The sequence below is a fragment of the Zootoca vivipara genome, chromosome 2 (genome assembly GCF_965207765.1).
Source record: "Zootoca vivipara chromosome 2, rZooViv2.hap1.1, whole genome shotgun sequence".
Taxonomy (NCBI): domain Eukaryota; kingdom Metazoa; phylum Chordata; class Lepidosauria; order Squamata; family Lacertidae; genus Zootoca; species Zootoca vivipara.
The window spans coordinates 31,080,011-31,106,180 of NC_142584.1; the positions used below are offsets into that span (position 1 = coordinate 31,080,011).

General features: G+C 45.1%; 2 protein-coding genes across 3 annotated transcripts in view; one reads left to right on the top strand and one right to left on the bottom strand.

Annotated features, from left to right (window-relative positions):
- The window catches only part of OTOP2 (otopetrin 2), a 43,089-nt gene that overhangs the window by 12,886 nt on the left and 4,033 nt on the right, over nucleotides 1-26,170 (top strand). Inside the window, exons 2-6 of the mRNA XM_035104410.3 lie at nucleotides 19,821-19,993; nucleotides 20,899-21,348; nucleotides 22,282-22,418; nucleotides 23,609-23,667; nucleotides 24,914-25,032. Coding sequence (XP_034960301.1) covers nucleotides 20,934-21,348; nucleotides 22,282-22,418; nucleotides 23,609-23,667; nucleotides 24,914-25,032 — 730 coding nt within the window. The 5' untranslated portion in view covers nucleotides 19,821-19,993; nucleotides 20,899-20,933. The remainder of the gene's footprint in view (nucleotides 1-19,820; nucleotides 19,994-20,898; nucleotides 21,349-22,281; nucleotides 22,419-23,608; nucleotides 23,668-24,913; nucleotides 25,033-26,170) is intronic.
- On the bottom strand, nucleotides 2,242-18,287 carry USH1G (USH1 protein network component sans). 2 transcript variants are annotated; one of them, XM_088661530.1, is made up of 3 exons: nucleotides 17,676-18,287; nucleotides 5,155-6,644; nucleotides 2,242-4,106 (listed from the first exon to the last, which is right to left on the bottom strand). In XM_088661530.1, the coding sequence occupies exons 1-2, from the start codon at nucleotides 17,837-17,839 to the stop codon at nucleotides 5,408-5,410; spliced, it is 1,401 nt and encodes a 466-aa protein (XP_088517656.1). In that variant the 5' UTR covers nucleotides 17,840-18,287; the 3' UTR covers nucleotides 2,242-4,106; nucleotides 5,155-5,407. The 2 variants fall into 2 exon arrangements, with proteins under 2 accessions (XP_088517656.1, XP_060127837.1); XM_060271854.2 differs by having other exon boundaries at nucleotides 5,347-6,644; nucleotides 17,676-18,018.

Consider the following 26,170-nt stretch of genomic DNA (forward strand, 5'->3'; position numbering starts at 1 on the left):
TCAATCATTGTGTCATGAAACAAATCCTGAGATGGAGCAAAGAGGTTGTCAGGGACAGAAGGCTATAAGGTCTGAGTTTTGCAAAAGGTCACCCTGTTAAGGGCTGTCCGCACAGTCTGGGAAATCTAAGAACTGTATACTTTTGCCCCAAAAGAAAGGTTAATGTGAGGAATACTGTTCCAATCCAAAAATTCAAACACATATATTTAGGCTTTAGGCTGTACCGAGAAATCCCTTCTCCTTCCCCTGCAGACATCAAACCCCACAAAATATGGTTTAATGAGGTGCTTTTAAGGAATTTGGATCCCATATATATATATATCATTGTACCTTCACACATAGGTTACACTTCCAAATATTAAGGCACTGCCTTTTTAAGAGGCCTAACAGGATTCGTGTCATTTATGTAGTAGAAATAAAATTGATAAAGCTTTAAGTCAGGGCGCCCTCTTTTCTTTTGCTGCAGGCAGCAAAATGTCTTAGATTGTGTTTTTATACATCCACCATGCTCTGCTTTTATATCTCTTGAGGAATGGATATTTAGCCCAGTGTCGAACAATATCTGAAGGGCACCGCGTTGACTACCCATGCTCTAGTCAGTCCTATGGATTTACTTCCAAGTAGGCATGCATGGGATTGCACTGTATATCTTCCAGATCAGCAACAAGAAAAAAGTCACATCTGTCAGAAAGGAAGGTACTGTAGATTCCAGTTAATTCCTTTATCAGCATTCTCCATACGGAGAGAAGGGAGAGATGCCCTGGAGCATACAAAACGCCTTCATGTTTAATTTGCAAGTTCTGAAAACACCCCAAATGGCTGGCACTCCCATTGCATCTCTTTCGTAAGTACCACCCCCAGTCACACCGAAAGAGCACGCCTAGGCTGCTGGCCGGCCTAGAGATAGAAAGCATGACAGGGCGTGCTGTTACACTTGTCAGACATTTCTGGCGATTCTTTTCCAGCAGAGGGTGCAATCACACTACCATTTCTATAGTTAACGGGGAGTGGTTTAGGAGCAAACAAGGTTAAAACCAGGACTCCACTACTGAGAGCTATTTCAAGACCGACTGGCTATGCTACTGGTCTGGTGGTGTGGAAAAAGAGAGAGACACGCACAAGACGACTGCAGTTGTGAGTGTTCACTCACTGTGTTATATGTTTACATAGAATAGTCACAGACTCTGCAGATTATATTTCTTTGTGGACATTTGGTCCCATAGCCTACATTTTATTTCCTGGGTGGAAAGCCCAATTCCTATTATCATTTGTTAAAGAGTTCTACTGATGTGGCTTCACAAGTTGTCATTTGGGGGACACTGATCTGCCACGCAGTGCCTTGTACCAATAAGCGTCCCAATTCACCAGCTGTTATGTTCTGGGAACATGCTCAGCTGCAGTGTCACACCTTCCTTAACCATGGTGTGTGTGGCCACCTCACCCCAGATGCTCACCAGTCTGCAAAGGCACAAGGCAAGAACAGCTGGACTGCAACCCAAACGTTAGAGAAACAAGCCAGGGTTTGTTTGGTCATCAATGGGGCAACTCAGCATTTGTTCAGCAAACCATGGTTTAGCATCAGCTGCAAACTGGGCCAATGTCAAAGCTGTCACAAGGCTGTTTGCTGGGTTCCCAGTATTGAGCATACACTTCTGGAAAACGGACCTTAACCTCTGTGAAATGACCCACAGTGAGATTATATGGGTGAGCAAGGATTCAACTTCCTTGCCTTCATTGCATAGCAATGAAACTCAAGATTAGCTGAATACTGGGACCTGCACAACACTATGCAAGTTCTGGTGATCACTACATTTTTGCTGTCTGCAACAAATCAAATCCACCATCTAGATGCACCTTGTGTCTGTGAGAATCAGCATTTCAGGAAGCTGCAGCTGCTGGAATCTCTTGCTTTCTTCAGCAGTGTTGTGCTCAGTCTGTGAATGCATCCCAGAGCACCTATTGATCCATCTGAGTAGAGCTACTACCTATGAGAAATGGGGCTTCATGCCAGGCTCAAAGCGCCTGGAGTGAGTGATGCATGGTCTCTCTGGCTTGGAAACAGAGCAGGAATGGAGTCAGTGGGCTTCATTTTGGCCAAAACCTGGAATTCCTGGGATCTGGCTGTACTAAAATAGTGCCCTTGTTCTAGTCCCAAATGATGCAATTTGCATTTAAAATAAACCTGCAGAAACATACCTAGAAGCAGCCTCCTCTTCTCAATTATAATCGTGAAAGACAAACTACGCCAGGTTCTTTATTAAAAATATTGTAATCAGGCAGTGGCAGGGAATAGTATGCACATGGTATAATAAATAAGCAGTAAACAACAGTGTCCTTTTACAGGTTGGATATACATACATACATACATACATACATGGAATATAAAACATATCAAACATTCAAAGAAGATAGGAGAAGTACTGTAAATGCAAAAACATTTACCAAACTGCAGCCCAATTCTATGCATATTTACTCAGAAACGAGTCCCTGTTGGATTGTAAAATTGACTTCTGCTCATGCAATAGGGCTTCACCTTCTTCTCCCTCTCCCAGCCCTCTTCACACCTCAGAATTTGTGTTCTGGGTGGTGCGGACTCCCCATCCAGAGCAAAATTTGGGTGTTCACTTGAGAGAGAGAGAAGGAAGCAATGAAGGCCCATTGTGCAAGAGGAAGTTTGCACAACATTGGATTCCGCCCACTGATGTTCAGTCAGGCTTACCTCCAAGTACACTTAAGATTGCAGCTTGAAAGATATACACCGTAGATATGATCGGGCACAAGAGAGTCATGTAAAGTGGAGAAAGGGAAACAGTTTCTCTCCATGATCTCAAACCACACAACACTTGCTCCAGAGAAATCCTACTGAATAAAAGTAGGCTTGAGAATTGCAACCAAGTTTAGGTTGTTTGTTTAATGGCTAATATAAACAAAGAGCTTGGCTAAAATTCAGTTTACCACAGTTTAAATTTGCCCAGTATTGGTCCTTTGGATTCAAACCACATGCTAATGTGATCAGATGCTTTTAACTGCTCTCAAATGACAGTGGCACAGGGGCGGCGGCTGTGGGCAGGATTCCTGCATTCCTAGGGGGTTGGACTAGATGACCCTCTACAATTCTGTGAGTGGAGGGACCCTATGTTTACACATGGCAATAGGCTGTCCAGTGCTGAAAGGTCTGCCCCTATATTTTGTCAGTGGAGTTTTCTTCACTAGTCCCATTGGTATGGCTTAGCTTGTTTTACCTTTAGTTAAAACATTGCAACAAAGCCTTTGCAAAACTGAAGAAGAAGCATCACCAGGAGAAGTTCTATAACATAGACCAGCCCATCCATTAGCAAAAATATAAACCTTGTGGGGAAAAGAGGCTTGAGACAGTGTGTGTGTTTGTGTGTGTGTTCGTTCCAGTCACAGTAAGTGAAAGCAGCAGGAGAAACAGACAAGGCAGGCATAAAAAATAAACTAATTCCACCCATGTCTATTTCCATACATTTGCCTCCCACTCCAAGTCATGCAGTCAGAACCGTGCAAAGGTAGAGCAATTTCCCTAGTGTTCTCAGAACAGGAAATGCAGGTGAGCTCAACTCACCCCTAAGATTTGCTTTGAAGCATGGTGGCTTCACAATGTGATAGCCAAAGTTACAATACTGGTGGGATTCCACTGACATTGCAAATCTTGGTGGTGGTAATCACAGAGTTGTGAAGGTATGGTTCAAATGAAGCTCCTTCATCTGTCGCTGTTCATATAGGATAGGCCTGGAAAACCTGTGGCAGGGGAAAGTGTTCGATAACAGCTGGAGCGCCACAGGCCCTGTAAGTCCTGTTGGACTTGATGGGGCTTACTTCTGAGTAGACATGTATAAGACTGCATGGTTAGATTAGTGTCGTGCAACCCATGTCCCCAAAATGCTCTTAAGCAAGAGGCTGTTCTCTGGCAAAAGTCTGCAGGCAGGAAAGCAGAGAAAGGAAGCTGAGCGGTGGTTAGAATTGGGCCTTTTATTATGGCGTTCATTATTTCCCACTGTTAGGATCACTGGGAGATGTTTTCTGGCAACTTAGAACTGGGGTTTTGTTTTTCTGTTCATTTCTTGTTCCTTAAAAACAGCTATCTGCAACGGAGAAAAGAAATTTTGTTAACGTAAAAGGACATTAAGGTACAATTAGCGAGCTTTGCAAGGCTACGGAGTCATCACTGATACAAAAGCATGAAGCCACAAAAATATTACCGGTATCTGCGAGAAGCCCACTGTAAATCTAGCATTCCACCAAAAGTTTCTCAAAGCTGCCTAGGAGATTGCAGTTCCTGTCCTCCATTCTTTGCAACCAGTAAAGATGCATACTTAAATCTTCAGACCTGTTTTACAAATAACCACTTGAGGCTAGGAATAAGAATGGGATAACAGGCTTGCGGTTTACCAAGAAGTGGCACAGGGTTTTTTTAATGCCAACACTATGATTAATTGAAGGCTCCCATGATGCCACCTAAGAAATATATTATCAGACGGCAGCCACTGATTAAGTAGTCGAGTGGATGGGAGCCTGTTTACAAAGCCAGATCTATCTTTTCTTCAGGCCGACCACCTGAATACTATTTTTGCCTTTTAAGGGATGGTGGGGGGACTCTGGCCTTCCAGATACTGACTCCCATGAGCCTCAGCCAGCATAACCAGTGTACAAGAATTATAGGAGCTGTAGCATCTGAAGGGCTGTGAGTTTCTCATGCCTGCTTTAAAGCTACCAACAAGCCCGGCAAGCTGTTGGGCAGGTAGAATAGTGAGGGGTTATGGGCCAGTAAGCAACAGCCAAAGGGAAGTCTCCCCACCAACACACTCCTTTAGCAACATCTGCAACATCCTGCAATGCAACATCTGAAGCAGCAGGAGGGGGCTCTGCCAGTACTGTGCTTGTGAGTTTGCCGATCAGATGGCCTGAGCCCAAAACTCCATAATAAGACCTGTCCTGTAAGGGTATGGAGTAGCCCAAGATCTGTCCCTAGAAGCTCAGCTTTTGTCTGGCTGTTTAGCCAAGAATGCTTAAAATGGCTTCCAGTGGCTTTAATGGCAGCACTTTAGTGTTGATTTCACTGGGTAAAAATTATATTGATACCAACACTACCTTAATCTAGGTAGCAAAAAGAATCTGATTTTAAGACATTACCTCAAGGCAACTTGTGTACCCAGCTTGCAAATATTGAAACATTTGTATAAATTCTTTTTTTTTGTCAGTCAAGTCAAGTTCTTTCTGTTGGCAATTTTCTGCCGTACGCTACGCAGACATTCTCCTAGCACCCTGATCTATCGGAGAATTCCTGTTATTCAAATACATAATATGAATGTACGTAAGAAGTACCATTCTATGCTATGCGCATAGTGTGTATTCCATGAGTGTGAAAGGAAGGGGCTCAATTGCTTTACAGCTCAGTGTCTTCTATGACATCAGGGTTCTCCATAGTCTGTCTCCTCCTCTTGACAGCATCCAGCATCTTTTTCCGGGGCCCCAGTGGAATGTTGATGCTTTTCAGATCATTGTCCGAACACAGCGTAAGAGCTTCTAGGTCAATCTTCTCCTTCTTGAGGATTGAAATGAACTCAGACATATGCAAGGAAGCCAGAAAGGTCTCCAGGGGGCTCGTCTCAGGCTCGATATCATCATCCAGGCCCAGCTCCACCTCATCCCACGGCAGCTCCTCCACATTCCTCTCCTGCAGGCTGTTGGCACTGCCGATGCTGTCATTGAGACTTGGCGAGCGCTGCAGGCGGTTGTGAAGTTTAACACCCATCCTGTCCTCTCCCAGCATGCTGGGGTCATCCTGGCCAATCCCAAACAGTCCGCTACTGACATAGTTCCTCCGGAAAACCATCGTGCCAAGTCCAGGTCGATTGAATAAAGAGTCGTGACCAGAATCGGTGCTGACCTCAGAATGGGCCGAGTCCATGTGCAAACCTGGGTCACTTATGGCACGGGAGACAGTATCTTCGTCTGTCATAAACATGTCCCTAACGTTGCGCCGGGTCCAGTCCTTTGGGCTAACATAGGTGCCTTGTTTCACAAACATGACGTCGTTGCCCAGCTGCAAACCAGACAAGGACCTCACACTTTTCCTCCCATCCTCATAGATTTTGAAGGTTCCATCCACTTGCTTCTTTTTCTCCAGCTTCTTCTGGATTTTGGTCTTGCCCTTGGCTGTGCCGTGTATGGTGGCCTGAGAATATGGCAAGGAAGTCATCATAGACATGTGCTGGAACCTCCTGCTCAGAGTGCTGCTGGAGTAACTAGAAAAACTCATCGTGTCCGAGTGGTCAGACATTTCCTTCTTGTAGCGCTTCTCCATCCTCTCATGGTGCTTCTTCTGCAACTTTACACAGTCCTTAATCCGCTTCTCTGCGTCCTTGAAGGCCTTGTCCTTCAGCTTGCTCACCAGCTTGGGGTTGAGGCCACTCTGCTTGGCAGCAATGGAGTCCAAATAACGCACACACTCCATGTGGCCTTTCATGGCTGCCATGTCCAGCGGAGTGTGGTAGTCATTGTCCAAACACCAGATGTTGGCCCCAAAAGACACCAGGAAGGAGAGGCAATTGAGATGACCATTGGCTGCTGACAGATGAAGAGGCGTGTTCCCCCAGATATCACATTTGTCTGGGTCACCCCTAAAATGCAGGAAACAAATAAGTTAGTGATCAAGGAAGCCTGTATACCTAATGAGTAGATAGTTACAGGTTGGTAGCCATGTTGGTCTGCCGTAGTCAAAACAACTAATGAGTAGATGCTGCTTAGGACTTGTGAAATGTATCAAATCAGTTTACACATTCTTATTCTGGTGCTTACCTTACCTGTGGCCCTCGTGTTACTCAATCACAGTAATTCTGGAGCATTTTTTGGAGGAGGAAATCCACGAAAGCAGAATTATACCCAATAAACTTCCCTTCATCTCCTGTCAACAGATCTCTTTCTACAATGCATTATTGGCCTTTTTAAAAGCTTAGCTTCAGACCTGCTGTGCTTGTTCAGTCTTCTTATTTTCCTCAGAGTAAAAGAGGGTATATTTGAAGTTTGGGGATGGCAAAAGTGGCAAGCAGCACTGATACTGAAGTATGATATTGTGCACTCTCTCGGCCTTTTTTGTGTGGGCATGAGGTGAAATGAATCCCTGTTTTTCAACTGCACTAGAGGTATTGCACAAATTAGAGCAGCTCCTCCCTACCCACTCATGCCTGCTCAAACGCCCTTGGTTATCTTCTCCAGAAATCCAGGACAAGTTAGCCAGGAGCACATTTCAAGAGGGAGCAAAGGTTAGCCCACCTCCAGAACCACAGTTTTCGCTAGCACCGAGCTTGTAGTCAGGCCACACCTTTGCTCCTTTCCCCAGCAAAGACGGCACAATGTGAGGCTAGTATAATCAGGCACACTATAAGCCAGGCTAGTATGCAAACCAAGACTCAGTCCTGCAAAAGTAATACCGGACAACATTTTGTTATTTTATTTTATGTCCTGCCTTTCCCTCAAGGTACTCCCGCTGTCATGCATGTCCCCTGCACCGCCAACTTTATCGTCAGTAAGACCAAGGAGACCTAGGTTGAAATTCCCACTCACCCTTAACCTACCCAGGTGACCTTGAGCCAATCATACTGCCTCTTAGGGCTTATGCACACTTTTGCCCCACTATTTCCAGGCACAGGCCAGCACTTGAAATCTCTGTGTGGTATTTTTGCCCCAGAGCTTTCCCTGCAAAAAACCCTGCTCTTTAGCATAGCTGCCAAGTCTCCCGCTGAAAAATGCTGGATCAGCAGCGGCGCCGGAAGTCGCTTCTACGCATGTCCGGACATGCGTAGAAGCGACTTTCGGTGCCGCGCTACCCATGTCTGAGCACTGGAAATCGGGCGGTGCCAGGACCCAAAATGGAGTCTCCCTAGCAGGTAGGATATCCGGGGGATTTACGGGATTTTTCCCAATCCGGGCTACCATCGGGAAACGGTTTAAAATTTGGGGGTTTCCCGTGAAAAACAGGAGACTTTGCAGCTATGCTCTTTAGTGCTCAATCAGCACAACTGTCAATACTGGGTTTTCATATGGAAAACTCTGGGGCAAAGAAAAACAGTCCTTGGATACAGAGTTTCAATGGATAAGCCTTGGTTATGTTGGGTTTTATTATATATATATATATATAGTTATCAGTTCTGATGTTTTATTTATTGTTCATGACTATTTTTGTTACATTGCAGTTAAGTTTCTTTCGTGTTGTAAGCTGCCGAGCGTGGCTTGAACTGTGGAAAGGTGGCAAACAAATAAAACTACGTACGCATGCATCCCACCTCACGAGGTTGTTGTGACACTTAAAATGGAAGGGAAAGGAGTACCCTGCACACTGCCTTTTCCCGTTAATATTTATTTACATTTTTATGGCTGCCCATCAGTACATTTCTCTAGTCCACTTGCAAAACATGTATGCTGCCTTGCTCTCTTTGGAGGAAAGGCAGCATACAAATATAATAAATAAAGCCGGGTGTTGTTGTTGTTGTTTTGAGTAGTGCATGTTAACAACATAGGCAAAAGCAGAAGACACGTTTTTAAAAAGCAGTGTTGCTTAGTGGCGTGCCTTCTCCCTATTTCAATGAGATGCTGGAGTGACCGATACAAGATTTCTAAGCCACCCAACTCCAGAGAAGCTCTCTGTTGCATTTCCCACATAGAGCGAAACCTATCTAACCAGCCAGGCCCAGCAAGCAGCGACAGGCGGTGGGAGGATGAAGCTGTCTGGCAGCAGAATGCTGGAACAGGTTCCCTTTTGCTTTGTGGCCCTGGGTAAATGAGTATCATCCAGGAGCTGGCAACAGGTTCGCTGCGACTCCTTCGCCAGCCTGCCCTCATCCCTTCACCTTGATACTGGCCTATCGGTAGTGGGGAACTCAGGGAAAAGATGAATATTTGATGAATTGCAAGAGGGGTGAATTATTGATGGAGATTGCTTAAAGAGACACAGAAACTGTAATTGCTGGAGCCGGCTGTGAGCTCAGGGCGTGTGCAGCATTGTTTATGTTTGTTCTGAATGAACACATGTGCATTGGAATTGGGCGTGGAGGCTTGCAAGCAGCCGGAAAAGCGGAATCGGACCCTATTGTTTTCTCCCTGCAAGCGAGAAATGTCGCTTGTTTCCCAATAAAGCAATCTATTTCACAAAGCAGTATCGGGTACAGGTCCAGGGCAGGAAAATGCAGCTATAACAAAGATTCTTGTTGCCAATGCAGGCAAGTTCACCACGTTCTCATCAGAATGTCCCAGCTTGGCGGGGCTGAGGGGAAAGTGGGTGACGGTTGCTTCTCACATAACCTTTGGTTGGAATGTGAATTCACCAAAGCTTAGCGACCAAAACATTAAGCAAAACGTTTAGATCTACTTCACACCCAGCATTTTTTCACTGCCCTGACCTAGAACTTGACCTAAGAATCCTGCTAGAGTAGGCCAATGGGCCACCTAGCTGCCAATGGCATTCTGTCCCCACAGTGGCCAACCAGACACGTATGGGAAACAAGCAAGCAGGACCCGGTCACGAGGGTACCCCCATTGCTTCCTGTGACCATGGAAGCAGAGCATAGCCATCATGGCTAGTAGACATTAATAGCCTTATCTTCCATGAATTTTTTCCAGTCCTTTCAAGTTGGGAGCTGTGAAGTACAATGCAACTGTTCCTCGCACCGCATTGTACTGCAGCCCCTCTTTATTGAAAATCGCAATACAAATCTAACCGCTAAACCATAGAGTATCAGGGCTGGAAAGAAGCACCATGCCTCATATTGTCCTCTCTTACATTTACCCACTTGCTTACCCAGCCCAAGACATGTTAGGGCCTGAAGCAGGAAAAATCCCAGTGGAACCTACGCCCCCCCCCCAAATAGTGGCTAGTGTCACGACACAGCTGACAGCTTGTTGCTCTTTAAATTGTATTTTGAAATCTAGTGCCCAATGTGACCTGCCTCCTCCTGCTAAAAGGTAGGCCTCAGTTTGGATAGCACTTCTGCCGCTGCCGGATGATTTCTTGAGGCAGGTTGTAAGGGATTGGTTGGTTTGTTCATTCTTCAATCTGGGCCTCTTCAAGGAAAATCAGTGAAGAGTCTTGTGGAGCCTTGAAAGATTAACCATATTTTTATAGCAGGCATCCCCAAACTTTGGCCCTCCAGATGTTTTGGACTACAATTTCCATCTTCCCCGACCACTGGTCCTGTTAACTAGGGATCATGGGAGTTGTAGGCCAAAATATCTGGAGGGCCACAGTTTGGGGGTGCCTGTTTTATAGCATAAGCTTAAAACTACCACCACCACCACCACTACTACTAAATAGGATGTTTAGTCTTTAAGTTACCACAATACTCTCTTTTTTTGGTTGCAACAGACTCGCATAGCTACCCCTCTGGAAGTTTGTTTCAATGAAAATAACTTATTGGAGAGGCAATGTTTGAGAAGGGTCTTTAGATTAAAATGGTAAGGTGTGGATTAGTACTCGAGGCAGATGGGGGGTGCTGGCAGCTCCAGGCAGGGCATTAGGTAGAGTGGGGACCGCCTCAGGGGGCAGCCCTTGAGTGTTCCTCTTGAGCACACATCCCTTCTGCCATTCCTTCCTGTTGCCACACTGCTTGTCCTGCATGCTACTGTGGCCTGATACCTCAGATACAGTGGAGAAAGCTGTTGCAACCCCAGTGTTGATATCAGATTCCACTGCCATTCCAATTGGTTTCTGCGCTTGGAATGTGGAGGGACGCCATCTTGTCTGCCTCAGGCAGCAAGACGACTTGAGCCAGCCCTGGCTCCGGAATTGCTTGATTCCCACACTGGAAGGGCTCTCATGCTGCAAACAGACTCCACGACTAGGTCAAGTTTCAGTGCCATGTGCCAGATTGGTGTGCTTTCCATTCTGCTCCAGCGTAGGATTTCTGCAACCTCACTGCACGGCCGCCTCCTCTGTCTGGTATGATGTGAAGTGCTTCAGCAACACGGCTGGACACCATCATCATGTGGGACAGGGTGCGTGAGCAGGACTACAGGGAACGCAAGAGACCAAGTAGCCATGTGATGCAGGGGAGAGGAAGAGGCCTGCCCAAAACCTCCTTCCCACTTGACTGATACCAGATCATCCTCTATGGGAAATTCGGCAATCCCTGCTAACAACATCCAGGCAGGAAAAACATAATTAGGTGCAATGACTGACGGCAGTTACAAAAACACCAGAAGCAGGAGTCAGCAAGAACCAGGAACCAAGGGGAAATCCCTTTGCTAGGTGGAACATTTCCCGGCTGGCACTGGGGGAAGTGCATGGGAAGGGGTAAGGTTGCAGCAAGCTCCAATTAATGTGAGCCCAAGCTTAATCACAGTTAATAATAATCTGATTGGCTGCAATGTTTGCTTAATTGTGACATATTGCCACTTCCTAGCTTCAAAGCACTTGCAGCGCTTCCCTTAAAAAAAAAAAGTGCCACCAAAATACCCTATAGATAACTGTTTCTCAAAGAGTGGGCCGGGACCCACCAGTGGGCCTTGGGACGCTTTCAGGTGGGCCTTAATGCCACAGTCTGCCCACTGCCCCTTCCTCACTTGCCTTCCCTGCTCCTTGGCCATGACATACCCTTTTGGATGGACCAATGGCAGTACCAGCCAACTGCTTACATGGTGAGAAACCATGGCTGGAGACGGGGGGGGGGGGAGAGGAGAGGAGAGGAGGAAAGAAATGCCCCTCCCCTCCTCTGAGAAGAAAGGACCAGGGAAGGTGATGGAGGAAATTAGAAAGTCAGACAAAAGGTGGTTGTTGTTGTTGTTGCTGCTGCTGCTAGCAGTAGTAATGAACAAACTGGGACTAGTATATCTGGAGGGGACTCTGACTGGGGTGTTTTGTTTTTTAGGGGGGGGTGGTTGCTCTTGTTTTTCTGCATCCTTATATTCGATTTTGTTGTGATTCATGTGGGAATTGTTCGGTTTCGGTTTTGTATTTTTTAATGTTTTATTTATTGTTTATAACTACTTTCGATATGTTGTAGGTAGGTTTTTTTTTTCTGTTTTAAGCTGCCCCAAGAATAGTTTGAACTGTGGAAGAGCAGCGTACAAATAAAATTAGGTATGTACGTATGGACCACTTTTTTAAAAAAAAATAAGAAAAGTTGTCGGTACTGACCATGAAGTTGTTACAGCAGGTGCCACACTTTTAACATTTGGGGCGAAAGGAGGTGCCCAGAAAAAAAAGCACTGTATGTATTTATGAATAGAAATGAAGAAAGCTGTTTTACATGAAAGGACCTGGTGAAATGGCATTTGGGTCCAAGTTTAGTGTGAAAGAAAGGGAGGAGATGGGCAGGAGATGGGCAAAAATACTTTTGAGAGGCATGCGGAGTTGGGATGATAAAAATATAAAAGAAAAGAAAAATAAGTTCTCTAGTTAGGCTGAGGTACACCATACCTCCAGAGCAAATATCTGTAGTAAGTAGAGCTATGGAACTCCTTGACGCAAGGAAATTGCTGTGGCAAAGAAGTAGGCCATTTCAAAAGATGGAGTAGGTGTAAGTAGAAAGTGATGTCAGCAACGGCGAGCTGCTTCTGTTGAAGTCTGCATCCATCTGCCACCATTTTGTGATGGGTGTGCTTCAGTAATTTTCGCCTGTTCCAAATGGGTCCTAGGGAGCAGGTAGTTTGAGAATGCCTGCTTTTGTTAACCCAACAAGTGGCCTACATTGAGCAGCCGCTTTTTATCTTCTGTAAACCTCAGCCCCATCCGTTTGTTGCCACATATAGTGATGCAACAGCTATAAATCAGGCCCTCACTATTTGCATACATAGTATTTATGAGTAATCACAAATATTTAGGATTGCCATTTTTTGTCGCCATGGCTTCCATGCCTTAAAGAGACACGTGATAGGCAGAAATGCTAAGGTTGTAGCTTTTCCCAGCCTTGTGATGCTGTCGTGACAGGGTAAAAAGGCCTTTGTTGAATTTCTGCTCCTTCCTGACACTTTTGAATGTATGGGATCACAGCATCTAAATGTAAAATAAATACAGAAAAGGATGCTACAACTACATTAAAGGGAACCACTGAGTTCTATTGAAGTGTCTGTACAGATCACTGGGCCACCGTGGATTTTATTTTTATCTGCTCTAGCCAGCACATTCACTCGCATCCAACACATTTTTGGAACTTTGTAAACAAAAAACAAATGTCTAACATTCTGTGCTCATCTATCTCCTTGCACGGCTGGCTTCTCATGAACTGCCTTCCTAGAACAGGCCAAAATCTGAGAGGGAGGGGAACGTAACAGGGTAGTATTTGGAAACATGTAATCTTTAAGTGGGGAGTAAGTGTCTATCTGTATCCTCCACTGTGGGGATTTTTTTCAGTGGGCAGAAGTTAGCAAGGCTGAGTATAAAGGCTCAAGTGTCTTTACAACATCTGGTAAACTGAATCTCACCCCCCTTTCACTCCTTTCTGTATGTCTACAATCCTCACAATCACTACTCAGTAATTAAAAATATTGCCTTGCAAATTACTGATGTCCTGACTTCGAAGAGAATTAACTCAGATTCTGGGCAAGGATCAATTATTGCCATGAGTTGCCAGACAGGGAAATGATCTTGGCAGTGGCGTCTGTCTAACTTTTTAAAAGACTTCTGCCTCTTTTGCCCTAGAAGGCGATATAAAAATGTCAAATTAAATTTATAATTGGTGTAGACTGGCTCAAGCAAGGCGGCTTATATTATTTTCCCTGCTGCCTGTTTAAGGCAGGAAAAAGCACCAACAAGTGTGCCTAGCTGGAGAATGGAAGGATGGGAGAGTGTAGCATGCATGCATGGCAAGTATACAGGATAAATATGAAGAGGCAGGGGAGAGAAGCTGTGAGATTGTGCAAAATGTGGGGTGGAGGAAGGGTACAATGGAAGGAAGACAGCAGATTGCAAAACGACCTTGTTGTGTGTGTTAAGCCACTAATGTGAAAACATTCTATATCAGGGATGGGGAACTTTTATACAAGGCTGGCAGGCCGGCCACCTGCCACTCAACTGGTGTCACTATGGCAACAGGCGTTGCTGGGTTTTGGAGTCCCAGATCCGTCAAAACTTCCAGAACTGTTTGAAAGCCTTTTGCTGTTTCCCTCCCCACTTACTTTGGATTAGCACCAGCTGAAGGTTATGCCCTGCCTAGATCAGGTCACCCAGGTGGAGTTCAATGCATTTGTACTCCAGAGCCTGCCTCATGGTGTTTGCTTCCTGTGAGGAAGTGCGGGATCAAGCTGAAACCATGAATTCAAATCCAGAGCAGGAAGTATAGCTAAGATCAGGGTCTCTCTGCATCCTGCAATCTGAACTGCATACTGCATTTGGTCTACAACAGAATTATGAAAAGAGAGCATCTCCGGCCTTCACCCAGGAATAAAACAAACAGGGGGGAACGACACATTTTTTAAATGAGTGTGTTGTTGCCAAAGTAGCACACTGCCACTTGGAGAGAAGGCAACTTCACTGCCACCTCATCTCATGAAACCCTTCATTGTGAAGCCCAGCTCATCATAAGCTGGCTCATCTCCCATCTTGGGCACTGCTGCTGATGAGCTTGTCAAAAACTCACACTAAAGAGCAATTGTCTCTCTCGGAGGATGTGGCACCAAATGCCAACTTGCCTCCCTTTCCCCAACCATCACATTGATTGTGTTCCTTTCCCTCATTAGTGCACAGCCAGGAGGATGAAAGAGGCCTTTTGTCTGACTAATGAACAGGGCAGATCTACCACCAAATCTTTCTGTCTTCCCCACAATCCTGCCTTCACCCAGTGCCGGTGCTGCACAAAATACAAACATGGTGTTTCTGCAGAGCTGCGCACACAGACAAACCCCTCCTGTGTGACAGTAGTATTGCCTCATTGTTCCCTACGTTGTACATTGAGAGGATAAAGTGGTGCATGCAGCTGATATAAGATTTGGGAGTGAGGCCTATGATCATAGCCTCCATATTCACCAGATACAGTGGTACCTCGCAAGACGAATGCCCTGCAAGACGAATTTTTCGCAAGACGAATGTGTCTTGCGATCTGATGGTGACTCGCAAGACGAATTCGTTTTGCGAAAAATTCGTCTTGCGAATCGCGGTTTCCCATAGGAATGCATTGAAATTTAATGCGTTCCTATGGGCAAAAAAAGAAATTTCAATGCATTCCTATGGGAAACCACGATTCGCAAGATGAATTTTTCACAAAACGAATTGACTCGCGGAACAAATTAAATTAGTCTTGCGAGGCACCACTGTATCCGTTTTGGAAAAGCTTAGGGAAGCAGTCCAGACAGCAATTTATCCTCCAGTCTAGCACACCAAAGCACATTCAGCCACTGATTACTGGTGCATAAATGACTGCAGGAATTACAGTACAGTAGTTGCAATTGTGTAAAAGTATTTGTCCAACAGGAGACCTAAATGACTGGAGCTCATAATCTTCTACAACAGAGTTAAGTTCCCTTTCTATTTCTGCTTGGCAGCTAGGCAGCTGTGCCAATACAGGATATGTTATTGTCGTTAATTGGGGGACGGGGGGGGGGAATAGTGACATTGCAGATGCATGTAAACTTTCCCAGTCAATACTGAGCATCAATAATTTTGCTTCTCTGAGCGCAGCAAGGCCTCCTCCCTCCCTCTTGCAAATTCCGTGCTGTTTTAATTAAGCGCCAGGGTATATTTCTTCTATCTCTGACAAACTGTGGCCAATGATGAAAGCACCTTTTAAAGAGCCAGCCTCATCTGTCTTTTCCTAATAACATTCATCACTAAAAGGGCATGAGCATTCCTCTCTACTATATCCTCCCCACTGACAGCAAGCACATAGTATTTTCAGTTCATTAAACACTAGCTGAGCTGCAAGGAAGATGCTCATCTGGGAACCATCTATATTCCAGTCCAAATGTATCATCAGGTACCTTTCTGCAGAAATTCACATTTAAGCCCCTTTGGGGGTGCCAGAATTGTATGGAACTGCAGCCAACAATGAAAAATTAGGGGAATGCAGCTTACCCATCAGATAATAATGAGAGCAGTTATATTAAGTGTGAGGAGAAACATATAAAAATGTGTGCATTAGCAATCATGATAATCAAAAAGCCTCAATGTAAGGCAAGTCAGTGGAATGACTTGTCCTTTGCTTTCTGTGCGAAAGCTGAGATTTCAAAAGACAGTTTGAAAGGGATGCACATTGTGCTTTGGCCCAAAAGATTATAGGCCCCTGTGCTTCTCCTGCACACTGGAGCTATCTGAGAGCTGCTTGGACACTTCAGCAATTAAGCAGTATATGAATACCTTAAATAAATAAATACTTTGAATTTCTAATAGTCCAGCAACACCTGCCTAAGCAAATTTGGTAAACCTCATACAGTACTGTACTAGCTATGGTCCTGGTCAACTGATCTATGCTGGAGCTCTGCACTGACTGGCCTCAGGTGAACTTCCATTCCTATGCCTCAGTTCATTTGGGGAATGGGAACAACAGCACACCAATCTTGATTTGTGAACAGTGGTGGCTGAAATGAGGACACTTTAGATTATTTGTTCACCACAGAACTACCACAGAACTCATAGCCTTCATCCAATAGATGGAGCTGCCTTTGCACAATGCGCATCTTCAATAGATAACCAAAACACTTGTTTTCAAGTTGTAAAAGTTCAGCTTTTCTGGGACACAGAGATTATGCCCTGCCTTCAGGCAGCATAATCTAGGAAGAGGATCGAATTATCCTGATCCCTCTCTGCCTCTCAGATTCTTCCTCTTGCAGCTTCTATACCGTCAGGGATTGTGATGCAGAAGATAAGAGCATAGGTCTGACCTGTGTTTTAGCACACTTATTTTGCAGGCCTCCTCCATCCTTCTCAGCACACTGTCTTTTGGAGGGGGTGCGTAGATAACGAATTCGCTCTTCAAACTATAATAAAAGCGTCAATACATCCCCATCAATGCCTCAGGAGCCAGAGTTGGCTCGAAAAACAAATCGCTTTGGGGAGAGAGGGGTGTCGAGAGATCTCCTCCACCCAACTCCCACATCTAATAGGTTTGGTAGGTTTTTGTAGTGCCTCGAAATGCACACGAAACCTAGAGGTAATAGAAATGTGAGTGCATGGAGGAAGCAATGCTTTAAAAAAACCACTTTCATGTCTCTTTAAAACTATTGACACACATAACAGGAGAAGGTTAGCAACCCCTGCCTTCGCCAGATAAAACAAGAGAACGGGGCTAGAGTTGCCAGCCAGGCACAAAACATCTTAACCAACATTGAGAAAACACTGTGCTGCGGTCCGTCCATTCATGATATTTTTAATGGTGAAATCTGCAGGGGAGGGAGACCAATCCAGGACATTCACAGGCAGTGAAATAGACAATGGTTAAAAGATGGGATAAGGTGATGGGGGAGGGATTTTTCTTGCCCACTGACCCAACACCACAGCTGTACCGAGTCAAAAGCTCCTCTGCTTTCCCAACATGTCCATGTGGGAAATTCAGACTCGCACAGATTTACACATCCCCCCCCCCAAGGGTGGAGAAACAAGCAAGCTCAATCCACCTGCCTGGCTTCCATTCCCTGCAAGGCTGTGTGGCCTGCCAAGGGAAAGAGCCGTGGACTTTTCGCTGAGCCCTGCATCACAGCAAAGTCAAAACAGGGCAGAAGGCAGGACTTACCCTCTGCTAACTATCAGCCTTAACGCATCCAAGTTGCCATGGTAGGCGGCCCATAGGGTTGGGGTCATGCCATCCTCATCGAGCGAGTTGAGGTCCTTCTTGGTGGCTTCCTTCAGCAGGTCGAGGTAGCCATCCCTGGCTGCCCGGTGGTAGTGGTCGTTCATGGTGCAGCTTTATTCCCTGGCCGCTTCATTGGGAAGGGCGAGAGGGGATAGTAAGAGGACGGGCATGGAGGCTGAGTGGAGAGAGTTCCAGGAAAGCAGCTGGCTGAGAAAAGAGAGGAGGAGGAGGAGGAGGAGGGAGCTTTGTTACTTGGACACCTGAGAATCCCTGACCAGTGAGGGGAGGAACTCCTCATATTGAATGCATGAGATTAGTTTCTGTGGATTCCCCTGGGTCCTAAGGATTCCTTGCCTCTCCCTGGTGTGCACTTCACCTTAGCAAACCCCTTGCAGAAGACACTCATTCTGTCCCCTTCCTAGCAGCAAAATGGGCTGGTAACACTGGGGAATTCTCTGCTCAGCTGTTGCCTTAATAGCTAAGTTCTTGCTTAAAGGGACTTAAAACTTTTTGCCTGCTACCTGCTATCCTGAGACATTCGCCCCCCCCCCCTTCAAATCTGAGATAACCGTGGTGTTGTTGTTTTGAAAGGAAGTTTCTGGGAGGGGTAGTTGCCACATACAAAAATCCACTTTTGAAAAGGCTTCCCTCCACAATTTCTACTCAGCCGAGAACTCTGTGTAAAGCAGCAAAGCCGCTGCCTTTTAACCAGTTAGACCCTTGCACCATCTAGCTCAGTATTGTTTGCACTGACTGGCAGCTGTCCAGGCCTTCAGGCAGGGGGTCTCTCCCAGTCCTACCTGGGAGGGGTGGGCAATAGCCCTGGGAGCTTCTGCATGAAAAACACCACCGGCTGTGCTATGGCACTTCTTCCAGTGTTTACCCAAGTGAGAAGGCTCAATTTCAGAGTAGCAGTAGCCGTCTTCCAGGAATGTTCTTCAGAATTGCTTTATGCCTGTTTACTACGCAGTGTGTGCCCACATCTGCGCATGTGGTGCCTGTACGACGCATGGGCTTCCAGACACCTGTTTGTTGCATCAACCATTTCAGTGTGAACTGAATTTCAAAGGGCTGTGAGTGACCACTAGTTCCCTCTTTCCGGCTCTCTTTGGGAATACCTGGTCTTCTGGCGCCATCTGTTGCTCAGAGAATGAAATTCACTTAGAAACTCTACCAGAAATAAGTGGCATAAGCTGTCATGGACTAGCGTCCAGAAATGTTTGTTTCCTTCCAACTTTATTGAGCATGGAACTGGATGATTCACTCCTGCAGTTTTCTTAGGACAAATGGCTTCAGATGGCATTCTATTGCAATAGCATAAGTGGATGTAATGGATTATTATCTTTTGATGTAAACTGCTTAGAGGTTTTGATGGTGAAGTGGACGGTGGATGGTGAAGTGAATCTAGTAAAGAAGTGAATCTAGTAAATGAATCTAGTGAATCTAGTAAAGAAGTGAATCTAGTAAAGTCAGTGAACAACTCATTGCCAGGGCTCCTTCCCTACAGTGCAATAACAGCAATCTTCTAACTAATCTGAATTGTGCACTGTTGGCTAAAGGACACTGATATTTAAGCACAAACAAAAACACAGACCCACAGGAAACAACACTGGCATTTCATAGTCAGGTGAAAAGGGGCTCCTTTGTCTTCAATAGTTGTGTGGAAAAGGGTTTGGTTGTGATTTTGTTTTGTTGCCATTTATACTGAAATCCCCTCCCCCTGCATAACTATTACAGGCACAAGAGCCCTGTACTCTTTTTCATCTGGCCCCCAACTCTAAAAATATGCAGGAAATAAGACACCAACAATGCAATCCTTATATATCACACCTACTCAGAAAACCCAGTAAGTTCAAGTGTGTATAGGATTTCAGCCTAAGGAGGTTTTACTTCCAGCTCAAGACTGGCAGGTTGATTCTAAGCCAAGGCCAATTGTTGCTGTCATGCTTTTTTAAAAATAAGAAGAAGAATGAAATGAAATGTGACCTGTACAGTATGTTTTTCGATAAGATCCTACCTTCCCACCACTTTTACTGTCAAGTGACCTTGACCCTCTCTTCCTCATCCTTTCTTCCCTAAAACTAGCTACTGCACAAAATGGATCGTGTGAGCCTTACTGAGAAGTTTATCACTGGTGGTGTAAATCACAGAGGCATCCGGACAGATATAAATTCCAGGGCATCTGTGAGCTGGGGGGAAAGGAAGCTTGTGCAAAAACAGCGGTGAGGAAAGAGAGTCGACTTGCGGGCGGAAAACAGGTAGGTGCATTTGTTCTTTGTTGTGATTACAGTTCTTGTCTAGTTATAAAATACCAACTTGGAAATATTAGTAACAAATCTTAACTACAGCACCACGCGCAATCCCATGCATCTAAAGTAAGTTCAGTTTGTTTTCAACGGGACTTATTCCCAGGTTAATGCTCATACGATTGCACCTGGGAACAAACTCTCACTGATTTTAGTGGGACATACTTCTGAGCAGATATGCACATAGACTTGCATTGTAAGATGCTTGCAGGTGGAAGGGAAGTGGTTAAGAATCCTTTGGAGACTATTACTGATTGGATGCCTTTTTAAGGTCCTCATTCTTTGATACACAGAAAAGCAAAGTTCTCCAACTGTACTGCTGCATTGTGAAGAAGCAGGTTATGTAGAGGAATATAGCTGCTGGAGTGTATTTTCAATGGAGTTCGTAGGAGCTAATGGAGTTCGTAGGAGCCAAATATTTGAAGGGGTCAGCCTCCCCACCAAAAAGTTGATGGGCATTGCCATTCAAATGGTGTGTGCGCACTATGTCTTGTGATTGATATTTTATTCAAATTGGCACCCCAGATGTACTCCCCTCGCTGATCTGTTTCTTCACAATGCAGTACTACAACTAGATAGTTCTTGCTGCTTGCAAATCCCTCAAAATAACAGAATAGGCTTTTACAACAACATGGGAGCTTGCTGTGGAAAGAGCAGCTTGAGAAATTCATGGCCAAGTCAAAGTGAAAGATTGTACCTCGAAGCCCACCTTTGCAGGTCTTACTGTTCTCTTTTTATGTGCATTTCCCCCCTTTTTCTAATAATACCATAATTTTAAACTTTGTTCCTGTTTGGATGATGCCTGGACTCACTGACATAGGTGTGTACATTTTCTCTGTTCCTGCCCCCACCTTTAGGCCAGCAGCAGCAGCTCCTCGGTGCCCATTAAATCATGACCGAAGTATCAATGTGGCAAGACTGTGAGATCAGACGTGAGGATTCCATTATGGGCTCTGGCCACAAGGACGACAAGGGCAGCTTTGGACCTGACCCGCTATCTCCCACCTCTTCCATTGGCTCCCACAAGTGCCCGTCTCCCTCGCCGCACAGCTCCAAGGAAATCTGGAAGAAAGGAGGGCGTGTCTTCTCCATTCTACTGGCCATCAATTTGGTGCTTCTGGCCTGCACACTGGTCAGCGGTGGGGCTTTCCAAGATGTAAAGCTGCATGACTATGATGTCTTTTTCATGCTCATCATTGTGATGCTGATCAACATTGCCTGGATGCTCTTCTACATCTTCAGAACCTCCAGGCTGCCGGGTGCCATTCCTTGCAAGGACAACCATGCAGGGCCCATCTGGCTGAGAGGTAAGCAGGAAGCTATATGTTGGGTGGGGAGGACAAAGCGTAAACATGATGAGAAAGTGGGTCTTAATCCCATGGGAATGGGGCAAATCCATGAAGGGGTTCTGCTACATTCATAAGAACATAAAAAGAGACAGCTGGATCAGGCCAGCAGCCCATTGTAGTCCATCAACCTAATCTCACAGTGGCCAAGCACAGTCCTGCCTATATTTAATCAAAAATCTCAACTGTTCTCTAAGTTCTGCGAGACCTACTCTTCTGTTGAGAGCTGTTAGTGGGCATTACCTCCAGTGTCCAAGAAGAAAGCTAGCTAAAAAATTATGTCACATTTGGTGTGATGGCCAGAGGTGATGCCAGGAACTGGAGCATCTAACCCAGGTTCATGAGTTTTCAAAGCAAAGCCTTCGATCCAGTACAATCCCTAACACACACACACACACACACACACACACACACACACACACACACACACACACACTTCTCCTCCGGTGCTTTGGAGAGCATTAAGGAGGGTGGATTTAAGAATTACAGAAGCAAGTGAGATGTCTTGTCTGGCCAAACAGAAAATGGCACGGTACAGATCTTTTGCCAAGGGGCCCAGCAGAAATCTGGAGCCAGCTCTGAGTACCTACCCCTGTATATTCAAGGACTTGGAAGAGTTGGAGCTCCATTTACTGAGACGGATTCTGCACCCTGACATTGAGTTTGGACTTGATTTGCTTGAGGCAATTCCATTTTATAAAAGCAAAAATAACCCAGTAAGACTCCTATTTCAGCAGACTGGTACCTTGTGCATGAAATTCCATTATTGTTACCTTATGTGGGCTGCTGGCATAAAGGATCCATGGCTGTGGGTAAAAAGACAAAATAGAGAAACTATAGGAGTCTAGGAATCTGGTGTGCACAGAATGTGATTGCATTTTCTTTCCAAAACAGGAGGCTTGGTCTTGTTTGCAGTCCTCTCGCTGGTAATGGATGCTTTTAAGACCGGATATTATTCCAGCTACTATAAGTGCCTGTCACCCATCAGAATAATGTTTCCAGTGGTACAGGGTGTGTTTGTGATCACTCAGGTGAGTTGGGCTCTTCTTCGGGGTACATAGGAAGTGGTCTATGGTGGGGGAAGCCAGCCTGGGACTCTCCAGATGTTGTTGGACCCCAAATCCCATTCAGCTCCAGCCAGCATGTCTAATGCTTAGGGAAGATGGGAGTTAAAGCCCAAGCATATCAGAGGGCACTATGCTGGCTACCCCTGGTCTGTGGGATCATTCATGGTAGATGCAGGAGTTCAGATCTTGCTGCGACTGATTTACTGAACCCAGCACATGCAGCAACCTTAGCTGAGATGAGGAAGCAAAAGGAATGGATGGTGGCAAGTTCTTTAGCCTCATTAGCTGTGCTTGTGTTTACTGGAGACTGTTCTTAGTTAGGACCTTGTCTGCTAGGAGGAGACTGGATAAAATTATGCCACTGTTTCCTTTTTGTGTGGCCTCACAGCTGCCTGGTTAATATACTTGGAGAGCCTCTTATCTGTCTTTTGGATTACTTTTAGACCTGGAAAGGTTAACATTCCTGTGGAAACATTCTAATGGGCGCAGGAGAATCTGTCACTAATTAGATCCAGGACAATTCCAGACTATGGGATTTTTTTGGGGGGGAGAGATCTGAGTGTATTCTTCAACATGTCACTGATGCAGCAATTGTGCATTAGTGGTGTAGTGGTGGATTTATACTTGGCCGTCCACACAGCATCCTGCTTCATTAGTTGAACACTCTTCTACAGGAATGATGTGTAGAAACACCTGGGTGGGAAATGAATCCTACAGCCATTTTATATTGGAAGGGCAAGGATATTAGTAAGACTAGCCATGCTTTTAAGGCCCCAAAGTGATCCTTGGGAGTTTTAGTTACAGGTAGGTAGCCGTGTTGGTCTGCCGTAGTCGAAACAAAATAAAAAAAATTTCCTTCCAGTAGCACCTTAGAGACCAACTAAGTTTGTTATTGGTATGAGCTTTCGTGTGCATGCACACTTCTTCAGATACCTTGGGAGTTTGCAAATTTGCATCGCTTAGAAGTGGAAGGAATATTTCCTCTATAAGCTGGGTGAATGGACAGAAGTTACTAAATAGGATAAGAAGAGTAAATGTGACATCAAATTTCTTTGCTCTCTCTTTTTTTTGCCTCTTCCATTCATTCCCTGCACTTCATTTCCTACCTACTTTGGAATGCCATTTTAAATATATATACTTTCCCCCCATTCTAGACTGTCTTCCTCTGGATGTCTGCCCAAGACTGCATCCACAAGCACCTGAATCTTACCAGGTAAATATCCAGGCGAGGCCACCTAGCCGAGTCTGTCCAATCCATGCTGCTTTGCCATTTTGTTAAGTCTCAGCCTAGGCTGGCTGAACAGAGAGACGAGGCCCGAATCCCAACATGCTAGCCATGACATCATCATCAGTAGTGAAAGACAGGGATCTGCAACAAAATGCAGGATCCTGTTCAGTCCTAAAGGGCTCTTTGAAAAGACCAGCCAAAGACATGTTGCTGCTTGAGGTAGAACAGCAAATGATATCATCCCCTCAAGACCAGCCAAGTTATTCTGGGAACTGAGTCAGAAAATCCCACAAGTATCTCTCCCCCTCCCTGGCAGTAAATATACAATCATAATAAGTAAATAACAACTTGTTGCCTTCTCATGAATCCCAGAATTGGTTGCCTGAAGTAGCTGTCTTGCTCTCCCTAATGGTGGGTGTCCTCTGCAAGTTCCTGCTCTTTAATGACTCCAAAGGATAACTAAATTATTATTATTTATTTATTTATTTATTTATTTATACCCCGCCCTCCCCAGTTGAAACCGGGCTCAGGGCGGCTAACACCAATAAAATTACAACAAGACATAAAAGAAAAGAAAACAATTAATTAAAATACAGATTAAAATACAATATTAAAATTTAAAATGCAGCCTCATTTTAAGTAGTCCATAAATCAAAACCATGAGGGAGGAAAACACAGGGGTCAGTCTGAATCCAACCCAAAGGCCAGGCGGAACAGCTCTGTCTTGCAGGCCCTGTGGAAAGATGACAAATCCCGCAGGGCCCTGGTCTCCTGTGAAAGAGCGTTCCACCAAGTCGGGGCCAATACTGAAAAGGCCCTGGCCCTAGTTGAGGCCAATCTAGCCACCTTATGGCTCGGGATCTCCAGAATATTGTTGTCTGTGGAACTTAAGGTGGGGCATACCAGGAGAGGCGGTCCCGTAGGTACGAGGGTCCCATGATGGAAGACACATTATGGAAGATCTCCTCTCTCTGCCTGTTGCCGTTGTTGGTCTTAGCCCTCCTGATGGAAATAGTTTACAGCAACAACAGCTGCTTTGAATTTTTATATTGAGCTCTTTCTTATTGCTCAAAAAACCCCACAAACACCTCTTGCATTTATTGTCATGGTAATCTTTACAATACCTCTATAAGCATGGCCGGTCCTATTGCTTTGCTATTCCAGAAAGTGGTGTATAATCCTGTAATGAACAGAGTTTAACTCCATGGTTCCACGCTTTCTCTTCCTACAGATGTGGCTTGATGCTCACGTTGACCACCAACCTAGCAGTATGGATGGCAGCTGTAACAGATGAGTCAGTGCATAAGGCTGAATCAAAGAACGCAGTTGCAAATGTTACACACAGAATGGGTAAGTGGCTCAAGAAAGGCGACCCGTTTAGAACAACTTAGCTTAAAACTCACAAGGCTTGCTCACTCACACATTACACTGAACTCAGGTACAAGCTGTCTCTGCACATGTACAAGTGGTTGCATGAAGCAATGTAGACTTGCGTAACTCAGTTACTGTGTACATGGACTGCACACCTTGTTGAATGTTAATATGTGAATAATTCTACAGATGTGAAGCTCAGCCCTTTATGTACACAGATTATACGCTTGTTGAATGTTAATGTGTGGACATGCCTACAGTGCAGTGAACAGAGCAGCAATTTCATAGTGGATCATTTTACAATTTTCTTTTCCTTTTGCTTATTTTAAAGAGCAGTGTACCCAAAAGCAGACTTCAGTGGAGGCTTCCATGGAGTAAATTAGGGTCCCCACTTCTTAACCACCCTGTTTCTGCCCTATCTCCTGAACATTCTAAGGCCAGGGAAAATTAGTTGGGTGGTGGTGGTGTTTCTTTGTTTTGTGAGGTGCTACATAGATTATTGTCCCCCTTCTGTACCACAACTCACAAAATAAAAGATTGTTCCTGGGAAGGCATCAGGAACATGTCTCCCTTCCCTTCCCTGGTCTTCTTACTCCATTCTGGAAAGTATGAGGAGTGAATCACCAACAAAGGAGGCCTGCTGTTATTTGAACAAGAAATCTCCCCAGCCCCCAAGGAAATAAACTGTTTCTAAAAGGGCAGTCGGCCATTCCGTCTCTCATTTAGCTCCTGTAAAAAGGGGTTGGGAGGGAGAGCATGGGCTTGTGTGAGTGAACCTAAGGGCCCCTCTCAGTATCCCTCTCTGAGGATGATAACATCCAAAGAAGCCCAAAATAATCACACACCCACACCTGCCCCTTCCCCCACCTCTTATCCTAACTAGTTTCAGAGTTGTTGGGAGGGGGGACATCTGTGTGTATCATTTTGACCACCACAAAGGAAAAGCAAGATATAAATGCAAGGCACAAAGCACCTGTAGAGATTTGAGAGGACTTAAAGAATCACGGAGATGGCTCTGAAGTGGCAGCTCTCGTTTCAATCCCGTTCCAACAAAATTCATAGATATTGCAATCTTCGGCTCGTTTCTTCTCAGAGTCCTATGTTGTTTAAAGAACAA